General features: G+C 32.0%; 2 protein-coding genes across 2 annotated transcripts; one reads left to right on the forward strand and one right to left on the reverse strand.

Moving 5' to 3' along the window:
- Window positions 1-5,062: 5,062 nt before the first annotated feature.
- Window positions 5,063-10,554, forward strand: LOC114420998 (intracellular protein transport protein USO1-like). Its single transcript, XM_028386739.1, has 9 exons — window positions 5,063-5,499; window positions 5,863-6,063; window positions 6,147-6,269; window positions 6,375-6,412; window positions 6,520-6,628; window positions 6,836-9,097; window positions 9,294-9,431; window positions 9,765-9,823; window positions 9,978-10,554. The coding sequence occupies exons 1-9, from the start codon at window positions 5,431-5,433 to the stop codon at window positions 10,237-10,239; spliced, it is 3,261 nt and encodes a 1,086-aa protein (XP_028242540.1). The 5' UTR covers window positions 5,063-5,430; the 3' UTR covers window positions 10,240-10,554.
- Window positions 10,555-15,006: 4,452 nt separating this feature from the next.
- On the reverse strand, window positions 15,007-16,045 carry LOC114423277 (protein LURP-one-related 4-like). Its single transcript, XM_028389972.1, has 2 exons — window positions 15,746-16,045; window positions 15,007-15,622 (listed from the first exon to the last, which is right to left on the reverse strand). Exons 1-2 carry the CDS (start codon window positions 15,980-15,982, stop codon window positions 15,266-15,268), a joined length of 594 nt encoding a protein of 197 aa, XP_028245773.1. The 5' UTR covers window positions 15,983-16,045; the 3' UTR covers window positions 15,007-15,265.
- Window positions 16,046-19,287: the final 3,242 nt, after the last annotated feature.

Below are 19,287 nucleotides of genomic sequence, written 5' to 3' on the forward strand. Positions count from 1 at the left end.
AATTATGAAACCAACCTACAGTATCAACTTAAATTAACTTTGGAATGGGTGCATAGCTAGCTGGTGAAAGAAAGATCATGAAAGAAGGAATATTTGATTGAAGTAGATGGAGTTATTTTGTCTTTAATATAGGGGGTAATAAGTTGGTGCCAATTTAGCAGAGACACAGTTAAAATTGGTGCAGCTTTAATTGGCATAAGTTCTACCTGGTACGCATCCAAGACAGTGCTAGCTAGCGTAGAAACAAAAGGTGGTCTAGTTTGCCTTTGCCGGAAGAGGCAAACATTATATTAGAGGTCCTAAAGCTTTCTGATTTGATTGTTTTTATGAATAGGGTTTGGTTTAACAGCATTAACTATGTCAAGGTAAGTAAAACTGGAGAAAAGGATGGATAGCAATAGGAGATGGTCCGGTCCCAGTTTAAAGAGGTGTGGACACTGGTTAGGTTTGACAGTTGTGGTGAGTGATCATATCTGTATAGAGATGTCTCTCACCTTATTCGGAATCTATTTTTTAATTATTAATTAATAATAGAAAATACTATTAAATACTAGTATGTCTTATTCAATATTTTAAATTATTTCAAATAGTAACCGTTATATGATTTTTATATATTTAATATAATACATTCCTTTATAATAAGAAAATTTCACTCGTGTTTACTTAATTGATGTCTTAAAAAACTATCATTTATCTTAATGATATACTTAATTACAGTAACTAATAACATTATTTTATGAAAAGGTACAAATTATAATATACTTATTAAAACCTTTTTTTTTCTCACAACATATCATAATGATATTAAAATGTAATTAAATGTTTAAATTAATTTATAAAGACTATAGTTGTATACTTAGTAGATGCATGCTAGAATATTTGTTACAAACAAATGTTATGTTGACTGTAAAATGAAATTTGTAAAAACATCCTCATTCTTTTATATATATATATATATTTAACTTACGGTGAATCATTGAATTTGATTTGGAAATTCATGAATAACAAGTTGGATTGAAAATGAAACATACTCTTAATTTATAAAGTTATATAGATTGACAGCAGACGCACGTTATGAAGTATGAAGTTGAAATTGAATGGACTTGTGTGATTGACTACTAGCTAGTAATGACTGACCTCACGCCATGTGAGCTTTAAAGCCAAGTAAATTCAAAGCACAATGAAAACTAATTCTGCCTCACCCGTCACCATTCTCAACATCCACCAATCTACCCTTCACCTTCTTCGCTCCCCCACGTATTTGTCTTTTAAATAAAATGATGGAATCTTCACAAGTATTTTTGGGTGTTTAATTTATGACTGGTCACTAGTCCCTTGGCTTACAGTTAATTGGACTGCACAATACAACCACACGCATATATATGGTAACTATACGCTTCCACAAAGAATGTGTTAGTACATCATAATAAACATAAATATATGCACATATAATTCTTTATGATTTAGGTAGATATATAAGACTTCTAGTATTCAACTTTTGTCTGTGCTAGTGCTTTGTTGTTACATTGAGAAATTTTACATTATGCACCAGCCTACCATAAAGGTCACCACCATGTGGCATACATGATTAATTTAATAAAGTCATTTGTCATTAGGAGTGAGAATATGTCAGGTCAGACTTTGAAATACTTAAACTTAATCTACAATGAATCTTTGAGGCCTGAGTCTGACCTATAGTCTATCAAAGACTTTTATTTTAACTCGGCCTAGCTTTTTTAAAAGTCTAGTCAGGTTTGATAGTCTTTTTAAAAGTTTTCTTCACAATAAATATTTAATATTTTATGGAGTAGGAACGTAATAGGAAAGTTAAAGAAATAAGAAATTCAATAATAAAAATAATGAAGAATATAAAATGACACATGACTCACACGGTAATTAAAGTCTTACTTGATTATAGGAATATAAGTTATGAAACAGTAATATGTAATCAAAGTCTGATAATTTAAAAAAAAATTAATTGTATCCAAAAAATAATATAAGTATATATATATATATAGGCTGACCTATCAGGCTTATAAGGCTTTTTAATAAATCTAAGTCTGGTCTATTTAATTTAATAGGCTTTTAAAAAAATCTGAGTCTAACCTTTTAATTAAATAGGTCAGTTTAAGCTAGGCTTTATGTAGGCCAGGTCGTAGGCCTCTGTAGACCGATTTGTCCTATTCCCACCCTTATCTGCCATGTTTGAATGCTCTCTATTGACGCTTGATTAGTTTAAAGCTCTTGCTAACCTTAATAAATTAATTAAGAAATTAAAATAAAAAGTATTTATTTTTGAGATTATAATAGTAATATTGACTAGGGGCCATTGGCCAGTTTTTATTATAGGTCTACTACACCCACTTCAATATTTCTCAGCTCCATATCTTTATTCTTACTAAAATGTATAAAATAAATGTACTCGAAAAAACTTCACCTATAGGACTATTTAATTATTTCTTCACAGTTTCACACTCTTATTTTATCTTTAAGTCTTAACTAAGAATCTTGTAATATCTTAAAGTCCCTAATTAAGAAACTGATAAATAGGAAAATTTTATAGTGGAAATCATTCTAGAGTAAGTTGGAAATAATAATAATAATATAATATGTTTTTAATTCTTTAATTGATCATTGTTTTAATCAGAACACTGATATTAAAATTTTATTTTTCATTTTTTGTTATATAAAAATATTTTTCAAAAAATTATATGAACAAAACTAAATTTTGCAAGCAAAAACTGTTCTTATATTATATGATTATATATAGTATATGCTCATAATACAGATTTTATACATAATATAAAATTATTAAATAATTCCAGCTACGCCACATTTTCATAAAAAGAAAATACACAAATGACTGATTAAAATTTTAAATGCGTGATTAGAAAGCTTAATATATATATATATATATATATATATATATATATATATATATATATGTGTGTGTGTGTGTATAAATTCTACTTAAATTAAAAGATAAAAAATAACTGTAAGATCTTAATGCATAAATAAAGAAATAACCAGTTAATATAGCGAAGCTTGAATAAACAAACATTTAATAAAATCATTTTGGTTAGAGAGAGAGAGTAATCTGAATCTGAAAAATTAATACTGTTATGAATTATTGGCAGAAACATAAAAAGTGCCAATAAACTCACGAGGATTCTTATTTTCAGTGCGTATTTAGCCAAGGATTCATAAGCTATATCAAAATTTATTGTAGTTAAGATGTCATTTTCATGACTTTAAAAGAATACATGAAAATGATTGACTTTCCGGTTTTTTTTCTTTTTTCTTTTCAACAATTAGTAGTATTATGTATATATAATAACTCAACCCATTGCTTAAAAAAAAAAGCTCAACCCAAACATCCATTCCGATATTTGTCGGCAGCTGACCTGTTAGGCAGATTGTATATTAATATGTATATACTATTAAGCTCTTTATTATTTTTATACCTTAGCCTCACATACCCTTGACGGTAACGAATTTCTAATATCCTAAATTTTTTTGGCTCGGCGTATTTTTAATAATGATGTGTCATTGGTTAAAAAAAAGTGATCGATGTCTCATGAGTCATGACAATTTTTTTTTAAAATTGTATATATCCACAAAAAGTCAAACAGGTGAAAGTAGGGGGAAAGAATGATATGGTGAAAGCTCGGTTGCTTATTATGATCATTTTTTAGGGTCCAGTTGCTAATTCTACAAGATGAAGCGAAGAAAATACACAAAAGTACTTACCTCAGTGGGTCCTCTTATAATTTCAAGCACCCAATATAATAATGACAGTGACTAAATAATAGGAATCCAATAAGACAGTTTAAAACTTGTTATCAATGACATGATTATCTTGTATATTTGTATTTTCAATGAATAATTACGTTACGATTTTAATACATCATTTTCATAAAGCACCTTCCTTGGTTTTCATAATAAACTTTATTTATTAATAATAATAAAATAATGAACTTTAATTTTTTTCTTTTTCTTTTGGTGGATTATGAACTTTATTTATATCTTTTTGATCGGGAGTTAAATCAATCAGCAGCAGAAGAAGAAGAATTAGATACATTCTGGGAAAATAAGTTCCTGCATATTATCGAGAACATTAGCTATTCTTGATTGTCTCAATATATATTCCAAAAAAAACTTAGCACAATTAAGAGGTGGCCAGTGATAGAGATGAAACAGCATTGGCCTCAATAAGGGCGATTGTACATAAATATTTTCATCATTGTAATAGTGATTATATAGTAAGTAATTGGTTGAAGTTTTTGAGACACATCTATCAGCATTAGCATCAAAGCTCCCCTTCTCTCCCAAGTACCAAAATCAGAAGCAAAAGAAGGAACATTGTTATTTTGAAAGGACAGTTGCTAATCTTCCTGTGAAAAGTCATATTCCGACACTTGTACAATTCGATAAAGATGTTGAAAAATTCCATGGTTTAAACTTGCACATGTCATTATTTTTCAAATAAAAAAATATATACACTGACTAAAGTTAATGACTCAAAATTACTCAGCACAAATTAACCCCAAGAGAGACCTATGTTCACAAGTTAAAGTATTAGTTATTACACTTGCGATTCAATTCCGAATTTCATCTTCCACTGAGCAAAAGAGGCAAACTTGTACATGAAACCCAGTAAGAATTGAATTCTCTATTTCAAGCTATTGTTACTGTTCCAACAACTCACTTCATTATTATCCTTTGGTCTGGTTCGAAATTCCCTTTCATCCGATGTTAATAAAAAACACATCGCAGGAATACGGAAAATCATTTTTATATACTCGCGAGACAGGTAATTTGTTACAATAATTTACGAATAAGGAAAAGAGACAACGTACAGGCCATCATTATTTATGAATTATGACACCTCTCCTAAGACGAAAACCATATACTAATAAGTTAATTATTTATTAAATATATAGTTTTCACCTCTAGTCTAGGAAATAAACATGCACGCATATTTATTTCTTTAAATGGAACTAAAACATTGATTAATACAAATATTAATCACAGAGAGAAGGTTCCAATTGAATATTAAATTGTTAAACGCATGTGTCACCTGGTTTCTTAAAAACTGTTGCAAAGACCAACACAAGAACAGCACGTATGAGATGCCATCTACTGACTCTTTTTGCTTTCGAGTTTTCAGAAGTCGCTACTCTCACTTTCCTTCCTTAACTGGGTTTCGTTTCAACGTCACTTCACTCCACCACTGTGTTCAGAACCACCGAGACTGAGCTCAACCATCTTTTTCTGTGTTGACCACCGGAGTAGCCTTTTTCGGCGGGTTTTGGTAGCTCCGGTTGATGACGTGGTTTTCCGGTGTCCAAAATCCATCTGGGTTTTGGGATCATTGACATGTGGAATTGAGTCGGTGACTCGGTGGAGTAGTGTGACTTGTGAGCGAAGATGTTCAGATGGAGGAGTGAGAGACACAGGGTCAAAGCTGTTTTCAAACTCCACTTCCATGTCACCCAGGTAGCTCATCTTGGTTTCATTTCACAATAAAACCAACCATTGATTAAATTTGCCACATTTATTCATTTAATTTACTTTAAGGGACTAATCTCTCCTTTGACGAATCAAAGTTCCAATTTCTGTTGGGAGAGGTGTCCATATTTAGTTTCTCACGCTGTTTCAAACAGAGTTTTCTCCGAAGAAAGATGCATATCGAAATAAAAAAGAAATATTTCAATTTATTTAAGTTTAAAAAGGGTATAATTTTGTTGCCATTGGTTCTGTTTGATTTTGATGATTGGGGTGCAATGCAGCAACTGGGTTTTGATTTTCATTTGAGATAGTGAAAGGAGAGATTTTTACTTTGGTTGGTGTGATTTTCAGATGGTGCAATCTGGGGTGGATGCTTTGGTGCTGTCTATAGTTCCAGGGGACATTGCAAAGGTAACTACGAGGTTAGAGAAAGCAGCAGTTCGTGGTGGAGTTTGTAGATGGGATAATCCTGCCTACGAAACAGTGAAGTTTGTTCAGGAGCCAAAGACTGGGAAATTCAGTGAGAGATTATATTATTTTGTGGTTTCAACGGTATATGGAGTTTGAAATTTTCTGTTTGTGGTTGGTTGTTTGGTTTGTTATGAGTGTCAGATTGTGATCTAGTTTCTGTGTAGGGGTTATCAAAAGCTAGCTCCTTTGGGGAAGTTTCTGTGGACTTTGCTGAGTATGCTGATGCTACAAAGCCCTCCACTGTCTCTCTTCCCATTAAGAATTCTCATTGTGATGCCGTCTTGCATGTTAGTATTTGGTCTCTCCCTTTTTCTAATAAAATAGATTTAGTAGAATGCGAAATTTACTGCAATGCCGATTTCAGTGATTCTGATTTGTTGCTTAATGGACAGGTATCCATCCAGAGACTACAAGAAAATAATGATAAAAGGTATAGGGGGATTACTACCATGGTTATTTTTACTTTACAATTGTGTTTGCCTCTAGCTCAATTGTTTTTGATGATGTGGGTTTCTTCTTGTCAAATAACATTTGCAGAGAGGAAGAGGATAGTGAAGATGCCAAACTAAAACCCAATGATAGAAGTTTGAGGACCTACTTAAGCAATGGAGAGATAGATGCAAACTCTAAAAGTGATTCTTCTGAAGTAAGGTTTCACTCATTGGGGCTAGGAGCCTTGGTCTCTGTATATTTTACTATCTTGTCTTATAATTGAAAATTTCCTCAATATATAAATTCAACAGTCATGTCCTTTCTAAGTGCAAAGGCTATCTGTTTTCTTTCCTTCTATTTTGGCAGTTAAACTTGAAAATTGTATAGAAATTATTAAATTCCCTCTTCCTATGTTTCACAGGATGTGTCTGCCAAAGCAAACACCAATGGAGCTGCATTGAGTGCTGATTGTAGAACATCTAGTGGATCTGACATTACATTGTCAAGTTCTGATGGCAGTTCTGGACTTGATACTCCGCGAGAAAATGGACTAAGAAATGGTGGCATCCACCCCAACAACAATGGTTTTCCTTCAGACGTCAGTCACCCTTCAGAGCCCCAAAAACCTGCTGTAAATGCCTCTGCAGTAATGTATGATATTCATCAGAGATCACAATGGGACTGGTCAGCTCGCTCAGAACACAGTTTGAGTACAGACGGTTCAACTAATGGTTCTCAGGATGCGCTTCCTAGGGAAAGATCCCTTCAAGCATCTGATATGGAAATTGAAAGACTCAAGGCTGAACTCGCTGCATTGGCCAGGCAGGCGGACATGTCAGACTTAGAACTACAGACTCTTAGGAAGCAAATTGTAAAGGAAAGCAAAAGAGGACAGGAGCTCTCAAAGGAAATCATTAGCTTGAAAGAGGAAAGAGATGCACTCAAGATTGAATGTGACAATCTCAGATCTTTTCGCAAACAAATGGAGGAGGCCAAAGTGAGTAGCAGGCCTCCATTGGATAGTGGGGATCTTTGTACTCTTGTTGAAGAAATTAGACAAGAACTGAAGTATGAGAAGGAGCTGAATGCGAATCTCCAATTACAGTTAAAGAAGACCCAAGACGCAAATTCTGAACTAGTTCTTGCAGTGCAGGACCTGGATGAAATGCTGGAGCAGAAAAATAGGGAAACATGTAGTCTTTCCAATAAACATGAAGAGGGTAAAAACTCCTATGAGTTAGGGTCGAAGCTCTCTAATTGTGAAACAGATGACGAAGAACAGAAAGAATTGGAAGAGCTAGTTAAGGAGCACAGCAATGCCAAGGAGACTCACTTACTTGAGCAAAAGATTATAGATCTCTATGGTGAAATAGAGATGTATAGGAGAGACAAAGATGAGTTAGAGATGCAGATGGAGCAGCTTGCACTAGACTATGAGATATTGAAACAGGAAAACCATGATATTGCATATAAGCTGGAACAAAGTGAACTGCAAGAACAGTTAAAAATGCAGTATGAATGCTCATCTCCTCCTGCTGTTGATGATGTTGAGGCCCATATTCAGAATCTGGAAAATCAACTCAAGCAACAGTCTGAAGAATTCTCAACTTCTCTGGCTACCATCAAGGAACTTGAAACCCAAATCAGCAGATTAGAGGAGGAACTGGAGAAACAAGCCCAAGGATTTGAAGCTGATCTAGATGCCGTGACACGCGACAAAGTTGAGCAGGAGCAAAGAGCCATCCGTGCAGAAGAAGCTTTGCGGAGCACCAGACTTAAAAATGCTAACACTGCTGAGAGGCTTCAAGAAGAATTTAGAAGGCTCTCAACGCAAATGGCCTCTACATTTGATGCAAATGAGAAGGCTGCCATGAGGGCATTGACCGAAGCAAGTGAACTTCGTGCGCAGAAAAGACTAGTGGAAGCAATGCTGCACAAAGTCAATGAAGAGCTTCAGTCTGCCAAAGCTGATTATGAGGTAAAACTGAATGAACTATCCAAAAAAATTGACATGATGACAGCTCAGAAACAACAGATGTTGTTGGAAATTGATGACAAGTCCAAGCAGCTTGAAAATCAGAAGACGCACGAGGAACAAGTTAGTAGGGATTTCTCTGAAGAGATCCTGATTCTAAAAGCAGAAAATGAAAGGCTTAAAGTGGAGATATCATGCCTCTCTCAGCAAGTAGAACAAAAAGAAATGTTAAGAAATGACTTGGAGCTTATGAAGAAATCACTTGAGGAATCCGAGGCTCGGTTACAAACTCAAACAGTGGAAAGAAATGAGCTGGTGAGTGAAATTGCTTTGTTGAAGAAGGAAGCAGAAAGGTCACTTGATGAGCTAAATAGGATGAAGAATCTCAAGGATGAAAAAGAGATGGCAGGTAGAGTGTTGCAGTCAGAGTTAGAAGCACTTAGAGCTCAATACAATGACTTGAAAAGTTCTCTTATTGAGGATGAGGCTGAGAAAGAAAATCTGAGAAAGCAAGTTTTCCAGCTAAAGGGTGAACTAAAGAAGAAAGACGACGCATTAACCAACATTGAGAAGAGGTTCAAGGATAGCAATGGACGCACACAGCTTTCTGAGGGAACTAAAACAAACTCAAAGAACAAAAAAGGTGCTTCAATTCCTCAGAGTTCAAAAGAAATGGCAAATCTGAGGGAGAAAATAAAAACACTTGAGGTAACTTCACAAATCCCAGTGGTTTCAAGAGACAGTTAAGTCCTTTGAGAAAAATGCTCGATTCCCAAATGCTAATTCTTGTATTGATATTTTCTTCTGCTACACGATTTTTCATTCCTCTGCATTTTCTTAGGATAGTTTGTTTAGCTATGGCAGTTTAGGGGAGCATATAAACTAAAAGAGTTGTTTGTGGCAGGGCATGATAAAGTCCAAGGAAACTGCTTTGGAAATGTCAACTTCTTCATTTTTGGAGAAGGAAAAGGAGCTCCAATCCAAAATTGAGGAACTGGAGGACAAAGTGGAGGAATTCAACCAGAGCATAGCTTTGCAAAAGGTATATGGTATACTGATTATTATAACACATAGCTCAAGCAATTTGCCAACTTAAATATAAAAAAATAAAAATTGAGCCTCTTAGTATCAATTGCCATATCTATTAAAATGCACTGATGACTGATGGAAATAAAAAAATTTCAACTATATATATATATATGATTAATCTTAGCCAAAGTTTCACAGCAATTTTGGTTCCATAAAGTTTAAATTACTATTTACAAAGCAAGTCTTGCTTGCGTTTGTTGTCTGGTTTAAGCTATTATTATTGTATCGTCAAAAGTTATTGAATCATATATCAGCAACAAATATAATTGGCTTGCGCTTCAAACAGGTTGTTGAGGACACGAATACTATTACTTCAAATGGTGTTGCAGTGTCATTATTCAAGAGGTGCGTCCTTTATCTTTTTCCTATAACATTTAAGTTAGGCATACTTTAGTACTAGTTCTGACTACGTAGTTTGTCCATGTTACCCTAACGTGTAAACTTGTGAATTGAAGCTATTGGAATTCTTTCATTATTGATTACTTTCTGTCCATGGCAGTGATGTACATTTGTCGGAGAAAGAAGCAGAAATATCCACAATAGATAGTAATGGGGGTGGCAACCTTTGTGACACTTTAGCTGAATTATCGTTGCTGAAGGAAAGAAACAACTCAATGGAAACGGAGCTGAAAGAGTTACAACAAAGATACTCAGAAATGAGTCTCAGATTTGCGGAGGTAGAAGGTGAAAGACAAAAGCTTGTTATGACTGTACGAAACCTCAAGAATGCCAGAAAGGCCCAAATGACTACTAGTTCATGATATCTGCTGTGGAAATAGTATAAGGTGAATAAATTAATGTGTACACTGGCAAGATATGTATGTATTTTCTTCTCCTTTTCTTAGGGTTTTTTCTCCCTCCCTTCTGAATCGTAAATGCGTGCCATAATAGTGCTCATTTTACAGAGTTATCCTAGCAGTTTGTGATGTTTTAAGTTCTATAGTTACCAATAGTGCTCATCAGTTCTTTGATTGTATCTTTTCTTTTCTTTTTCTTATGCGTTTATATACATATTCTTTTATTGTATGCTTTAACTGATATATGATATAATACAAATGAGCATTTATTTTATTGAATATAATGTCTACATCTTTTTTGTTTTGCATTTATATTCAGATTCTCATTGCATTCAGGTGTTATGATAAAAATGAGCATATTCCCCAGCAATTGTTACTCACAGTAAAAGTGGATTGTGATTTCAGTTTATTTTTATTTAATTTCAGTAATTCAAATTTGGGAGTTATTACATTAAAGAAATTTTGCCGAATCATTACTCAATACTCATAATCTGAAAATTAATCTCAGTTATGCTACGAGAATATCCAGTCAATGATTAAAAGAATAAGAGTGAGCATACCTTTCATTTAAAAAGGAAATGTTTGAGTGAAAGAACTAAAGAAATATATGTTAAGGGGAAAAATTATATTTTTTTTAATCGAAAAAGGTATCACTATCATGTATAATGCGCCCAAGTTATAGAAAAAAGACGACTATAATATTCCTCCAAGAATAAAGAGGACGACTAAGGTTGTGTTTCATAGAAGCAAGTGGATAGCGGATAAGGTAGTAGCTTATAATTCATAGCAGATGGACTAAGTCATAGCAAATGGGTATCTAATAAAAGATGCGCCAATAATTAATAGTAAATAAGTTAGGTGATTGAATTTGAAATATTTAGTAAACTAGAGTCATGAAATAGAAAACTTGAACATGCAAAATGAAAAAAAAAAAATCCCAAACATAAAGTAGTATAATAATTAAGAGCTTAATTTTCATGAATTGTTAATCTAAAGATTTTGACATTATCAATTGATTAAAAATTATTTTAGATATAACTTTTAAAGTAATTAATATTAAAAATATAATAAATGATTAGAAGTTTGTTAAAAAATATTTACAATATCAATACATTCTAATTAATTTCAATAATTAGAATAAAAAAATTAAGACCATTGTAGTTATATTTATTTTATAATTCCAGAGTAATAAACAAAATAAGTTTATTACCTAGCATTCCATAATAAATCACAAGAAATAAAAATTTTAAAATCTGATATCAACGTAAATCTTGAAGAAATGTAGAATTTGAATTTTTTTTCCAATATTCTTCGTGATTTCTATTAGAATTTTTTTTTTTTTTGTGTGTGTGAATCAATTTTTAATATCCCAAAAATGATATTCGGTGGTATACTTATACTTATCGTAATCACATCAAAATACAAATTACTATAAAATGTGTATATGAATGATGTGTAACTCCTAAAAATTAGTAGCACATTGCTATCTTTTATTTAAGTGTATATGGCTATGTGCATTGTATATATCTATATGCATGTTTAAATGCAGTGTACATTCATATTGGACAATAGCTTTACATATTTGACTTCTGAATTTCTTGGTTCTCATTGGTAGCCAATGTACAGCGTGTATCAGCTTATCCATGTTACCGATGTGTATGTCGTGCAGCACGATTGAAGCATGAAAAGACACACATCTCCAACCAAAAATAGATGAAACCAATTGTTTATAGACTTATAGTCTTCTTTTCTATTTCTATCTTATTGTCGCCTTCTTTCTCAATTATATTATATCGGATATTGAATTAGTGAATCTTTTTAATGATATATCGTACACATTACAGTGGTTAGTTGCGCACATTACACATGTTAGTATATATTATTTATTTTATTATATTATTAAGTATATCGTACACATTGCCAGAGATATGTATTTGATCGAATTATTAAAAAAAATGGAGTGAATACAGCGTAGTATCGTAAACCTTCTAATTAAATACAAATACTACATTCATATGTTATTTAATTATTTTATTTATATATACAAAAAACTTGAAACAGGCATGCTGCGTTATATGTTTTCCATATTCCAATAATCTAGTCTAATTGCCTGCGGACATTTTGGCTTATTGTTATTGTTGTTTTTCTATTTTACTTTGTCATTTATTGGACAAGGAAAGAAAAGAAAAAGGGAATATCTTGAAACTTTAAAGTCTAATAGTCTCTTGAGTGATGAAGACGTGAAGTTAATGATATTAAAAGTGTATGCCTGTAAATATCAGATTGAACCACATTATTTGTTAAGAGTAAAAATGTTTAAAAAGTTATATGGTTAGCTTTTGAGGGAGAAGGGAGGGAGGGAGGAAGAGCCAGTAGGTTTGAATCTTCCATTAAAAAAAATTAATAATTAATAACTACTATTTCTTAATAAAAAAATATATTACATTAATAATTTTACACTATAAAAATTTAGAAAATAAGATAAAAATTGATAAATTATAAATTAGTGTCTACATATAATACTTTCCTAATACCGTAAAACATTTCTTTCTTGTTAATTCTCTCTCTTTCCATATAAACATTCATTTTTACGCTCTTGAAACTACATATATCCCATTCCTCCAAAATCATCGGTAAACTTGTGTCATAGTAATCTTGACTTGAAATGAAAATATAACCTCATCTTATTTATAGTAAGTTCTTTTCTAATAAGCTTGAATTATTACGATTAAAGAACTCTCTCAAGTTCTTAAATATTTGTGACTGAACTACTAATTATTAAATATTTGTGATCATCATCTGCTAACAAAATAGAAAGGGGAAATTATTATAACTGCTGTGTTGATGTAATTCTTTGAGGCACTTTGTGTCACACGCTGCATCATTGCAGTTGCCGTGTTCTGCGGTAAACAAGTGACAAAATAACGAAAAAAGAGATAATGAGTAATGAATGAGGGGATCTTATATAGCATTAACCATGCATGGTTTTATTTTAATGTGTACATTTGTAATTGGAATGACTTTGAATTTTTTGTTTTCAATTTGTATAATTATTTTTTCCGAAATTTTTATGTAACAAGTAAAGTAAAGAAGAAGAGAAAAGAGAATATATCACATTTTGATAACAATGAGTTGAATAAGTATACATATAATATATAGCTCTTTTATTTGCAAAAAATTCTCACGTGTAGTGTATGTGATGAGATAATTTAATAAAGAAATGACCCAAATAATATAATGCGTAAACATGGGGATCAAGAAGACTGAAACTGAACAAGATTGGTGTGCAAATTAAAGCATAAAAACGATGACTGTGGAGTGTGGAATGGGGAGTGATATTTTTGAAGCAGCTGGGACCACGCGTATGTCTATCTGCTTGCTGCCTTGGTCTCTCTTTCATATATATATCAGAAAATGAACACATCAAGAAGGGAAATGCAGCTGTTGTGGACTGAAAACGATTATTCACCTGCCTAGTGGTTAGGGTTCCGGAAATATGTTAAATTCAACTATCTTGTTTTTATCGTACCAATAAATCAGGAACACTTACAACGTGAAACCCCTTGTATGTTTGTTGTTCAAAAACTTGGGCAGCCATCCAGCTCTAACTGAATCTCCATTGGTCGTTGAATGCGAATATTTCTAGGAGTTCTTTTTACTCTTATTGAATCACATATATATCTCGTCTTAATTTATATATTTTGAATATTTATTTTATTTTATTTTAATTATTTAATCTTTAAAATGTATTTCTCGATTTTAATTTGATTTAAATTTTAAATCTTAATACACTGTATCAAATCAAAGATATTTTTGTTGCTGGGATAAATTAAATTTTAAGATTATTCTAGTCTTGATCAACCATAATTTTTTTTACTCCTATATACCCAATTTCTTTTACTCCTACATTTCATATACTACTCTCATAACTAGACAAAAAAATAATATTTCTCAACCATATCAAATCATTTTCCTTTTATCTTTATCGGTAATCCATAAACTTGATTTACTTAACTATTGATCCTTTTCAATTTACTATTTTCATCTTCATTTTTAAATTGAATTTCAGTTTTTTTTAATATAATTTTTTTATCACAATTTTATAATATAATTTATTTTTCAAAAATATTTTTTTATCATGAATTTTCATTGTAATATAATTTACATATTCAAAATATTTATTTATTATAAGTTTTAGTTATGTAAAAATGAACATTTATCATGTAATTGCACATGTTAAATAAATTTTAAAATGATGGAAACAAGTTCCTTGTAAAATTCCTTCACCTAGATGGGAAAAGGATTAAGTGTCTTTTTTGCCATCACCTCCTCAAATTCGGCCCTATCTTCAACAGGGGCTGCGAGGACAAAACGCATCCCTACCATGCTTGTCTTGTCGGGATGCTTAATCATACTAGTTCTATTTTTGTGTGGGGTTCATGGAAGATGTAGAAATTTGTGCTTGGCATATTTATGGACATGTGTGTGGTTCTCTAGCCTATCGACTTTATTATTGTTAGTCGGTATAGTTTTTATGTAATGAAAGCTAAATTATTAATGAATATATTATAGGTCAGTAATTATATTAATAATATGATGCACAGATAACACACCCAAATTAGTAGTTTAATTTTCATCAAATAAAAATTATACCAATAAATGTAATGACTATAGAAAAAAAAAAAAAAAGCTTAACATTTGCAGCGCACTTTTGGTAAAATTCCAAAGATCGAATGTATAATAAATTGTATCTTGTTTCCTCTGTAAACAAATATATATGTATACATAGATATATCTCTACGATATCCTGACGAATCTCAAAATCTTTATACAAACAAATTAAGCAAAAATCTGATTACAAAACTTGTCACTCAGAAAATTTACAAAGTGAACCATGTGATTGTGAATAACATAAGAGTCAGTCACCGAATAAATTGTGTGAATCATATCTCATACGGAATGGAGAATGGAGCAACCAGCATTTGTTTCTTTACATTATACCGCATATCAATCCATATACTGTGACAAGAGCTATTATAAGGGAATGATCTGTGCCTGCAGCCAAATCCAACGTTAGAACATCGTTACTCAGTACAACTCCTGAGGGTGAGTGTTTTTGCTTTGCCTCCGCAACTATTTGTCCATCCATGTTTACGATCTTAAATGCTTCTGTTTTGCCACTTATTCTTACTAGGCTGTATTTTTGGCACCCCACAGAAATTTGGCAAGCTACTTTCCCTTTGATCATTTGATTACATCTTTTAACTTGAAACCATGGTTGTTCCTGTGTACCAAAATCGGAACTCATGCACCTGTGGCCTTCCCAGCATCCAAGAGCTAGTAACCTCTGCAAAATATAACAAGAAAGAGGTCAATTATATAATCCTATGATCGATCAAGTCATACAATAATTTAATTAAAGGATTATTACTTTATTAGCATATTGAATGTGCCATTAACTAACTTGTACCTTCTTTATGGTGCAGAGAACTTTGCCTCGTAGATCCATGAGATTAACTTCTCTTCTACCCTTTCTGTCATAGTTGTCAACTCGGTAAACGATGTCACCATTAGAGTCATAGACAGTGCATCCATTGGAGTGGAAGACAAGTGATTTCAACCATAGAGTGTATGTTTCTCTTTTGGAGGTGAGACACTGAGTCTGATCTGGAGATGTGGGTATGATCTGAGGGTAAACCTTGGCCATTGTTTGATTGTAGTGTTTGAGAGAATTGGACTTAAATGTTCTGTTGTGGAATGAATGAGGAAATGAATGGTCTTGGGGCAACTTATTTATATGCCTACTTGGTCCTACCAAAGTTGGCAGTTCCTTTGAAGCACCTTTTTGGAGATAATTCTATTTAATATAACAGCACTCGTGGAAGATGGACTTGTAATTAATTAATAACTGCAAAGAAAAAATAATGATGTGGATTAAACCCCCCGGATTACTTAATTAATTAACCAGGCAAGTTTCATCTTAAGTACTATATATACTAATACTATATTATTTATGTCTTTGTTTTGGCAGTTACAATCATGCTATATGTGAATCGAGCACTAATCTACCTTTCTAGGATTAAATTTTAATCTAATGGAAAACGGAACAGTTATCATAAAACACATATGAAAGCATGCAATTTTTTTTTTCTCAGGAGTGTACTATAAAGTTGAAAAGCTGTTTCGTCCCACTCGTGACATTGTTAATGGAAAGTGTCATCTGTCCTCTTAAACTTTCTAAACACTATGATTTTTTCAAGAATTAATGTGTCAGAAACACGGTTTATGGTTTTCATTCATTGTTTTAAAAATAAGCATTAACTTATTACTGTATTTTAAATGTAATAAATAATTTTTCATCAAATTATAATTTAATTTGTTTATTTAAGCACTGTCATAAAATAATTCTTTAACAACATGATGTTGTATGGTTGACTGATGAACATTTCTCTTAAATATGTAATACAGGTTTTGATTATAATAAAATTCAGTATGTCAAGAATTAATCCTTAATTCTTAGTCAGTTAGAATAGATCCCGAGTTAAAAAAAAAAAGAACATTGATATTTACCAACTTTATAAGTATAATGTATGTTATGTCCCATTTTACTGAGGTGAATTAAAATAATTGGCCAAATTCGGTAAAGTGGAGTTAGCTGAAGGGACAAAGGGTTATAGAAAGGAATATACGCAGAGAGAGAGAGTACTTGGGAGGAGCATAAAGAAATGGAGAATCGTCATATCCCATTGGTGCACGTTTTAGGCATTGGATAGGGCGTGGAAAACACCAACGAATTTTAAATAAAGCAGGGAGCAGCCAACGCGGCATAATTATACAGATGAGTTAGTTTATGTGCTCTGACTTTCATTATAAAATATTACTAACTAAACATACACTTATCAAAAAGGCTTTCCATTTCGTGGCATTAGCTGAAAACTTTGAAGGAATAGATAGGATTAAAAACTAAAACCTACTTTTGAAATGAACCTAGCTAGTTCATTTCCAATTATAATGGGTGGTCGTTGATGTCATTGTAGTGCAGACATTGCTTGTGTAGTTATCTGTTAAAAAATTGGTCGGCTGTGGCAGTTGATGTCACCTACATAAAGAGATAAATTATTTTTTATTGTATACTTATCGGCCACTCCTTAATTAATCATTATCCGGACTAGCTCTCTTTACTTTGGGAGCTAAATGGGTGTCATTTGGGGAAATATAATATGCCTTGTGATAATTAGCACTGAACCAAAAGGCATTGCTTGCATCATAGCCAATAATATACCTTGAATTGGTTCAGTCAACGTAATTTCATGGAGGTATAAAGGGGGTCGGAGGAAGGGATTTGACTTTTTCTAAAACGTTGAGGCATCTTACACGATAAAGGGTAGAATTACAATTATATTAATTAAAAATAATAATAAATTCATAATAATTTGTTGTGTATGTTTCTCTATATTATTGTATGATCTTAACATTGGCAGTTACTACTCCATTCTTTAAAGGAGCCAAGGAAGTGAACCGAATTTTGTTCAGGATTCAGGAATAGATAAAAGCTTGTTATTGGTTACTCTAAATTATCATTTCATTACCGTACATAAGGTAAACATATTTAATAAAAACGTGTTAAATAAGATCTTCATATATTGTAAGCGTTTGAGACAACGAGTAGTTGCAATATTTAAAAGGATATTGAATCTTATTTGATATTAGTGAAATAAATAAGCTTCACAATGAGCTTATTAAGTTAACATTCATCATACATAAATTTTATTAAAATACTTAAAAATTATAAAAGTGTTATTAATCAATTTTATAAGATTAATCAAACATGTGCCATTTTCAACGCGAGTGCTAAAATATATGATGGAAAATGGATCCTCTTCAAGTCTCCATGTTCTACCTCTGCAACAGGAGAGAAAAAATATGAGAGAGAATAGAGAAATGTGAGGTTAAAGTTAGAAGAAAAAAAGATAGGGGAAACAAGAGATAGAGAAAATGGAGAGAGATGACGAGAGAGACTACTATATATATGGGGTAACAGGTGACAAGACAATCTTAATTAAGTTCTGTAAAATCTAAATCATCTAAGTGAGTGGGCAAATTTATATGTTTGAAATTATATTTCCACTTTTTAATGTACTTCCAACGTGAATTTTTGTCTCTATAGTCATTCACGTTCAACGAAGTGAACATGAGGTATTCAAACACACTATAGCCTATTTCATTACAAAAACAAAGCTGGTGTCATCGAGTTTGCCCAACACATTTTAATTACGATTAATATGGATTTCGGTACAATATGGATAATTATTAATTATTATATATAATAGTATTTCATATGTTTCTTTTTCAACATATATGTCATTTTTATTGGTTTATTAATGCGAGTCATTCATATGCGTATTGTTTGCATAACGTCACATTCAATACAATAATCATAAAACAGGCACATGTGACATGTCTCACCTCCCAGGCATGCAATTAATAGAGTATTGTATGTAGACAGACATATTCGACCGAATCAATCAAAATGTGTCTGTATATGTATTGTATTTCTAACAAATCAATTAATTGAAAACAAGTTCATGTCCAAAATCATATATTGTGGATTCGAAGCCCAGATTATATTAGGTGGCAATGACAATTGACATGCATTCTGACAAACAATATTACGCTATACAAAAATCATCTATATATAGTATATACATACCTTTGATGCTCTTAAATTTTTGGCAAATTGTTGTCTTGAAATGCAATTCCACAAAAGACACGCAAAGAAACAGTAATAACAGCAATGGATGAAACTGACTTGTGTATATAACTCTATATAGTAAATGGTGGATAGAAGCAAACAACAAATTAAACTCTCTAGCGATATATTCATAAATTAATTAAGAGATATACATAGACATAAATTAATTGGTAAGAATTTCATTATATTTCATGGTTTAATTGGGCAAGGCCCCAGTTGGAAAGCAAATCAAAACAGAGAATCGATCTTATGTTAAGAAC

Source organism: Glycine soja, chromosome 8 (assembly GCF_004193775.1).
Source record: "Glycine soja cultivar W05 chromosome 8, ASM419377v2, whole genome shotgun sequence".
Lineage (NCBI taxonomy): Eukaryota > Viridiplantae > Streptophyta > Magnoliopsida > Fabales > Fabaceae > Glycine > Glycine soja.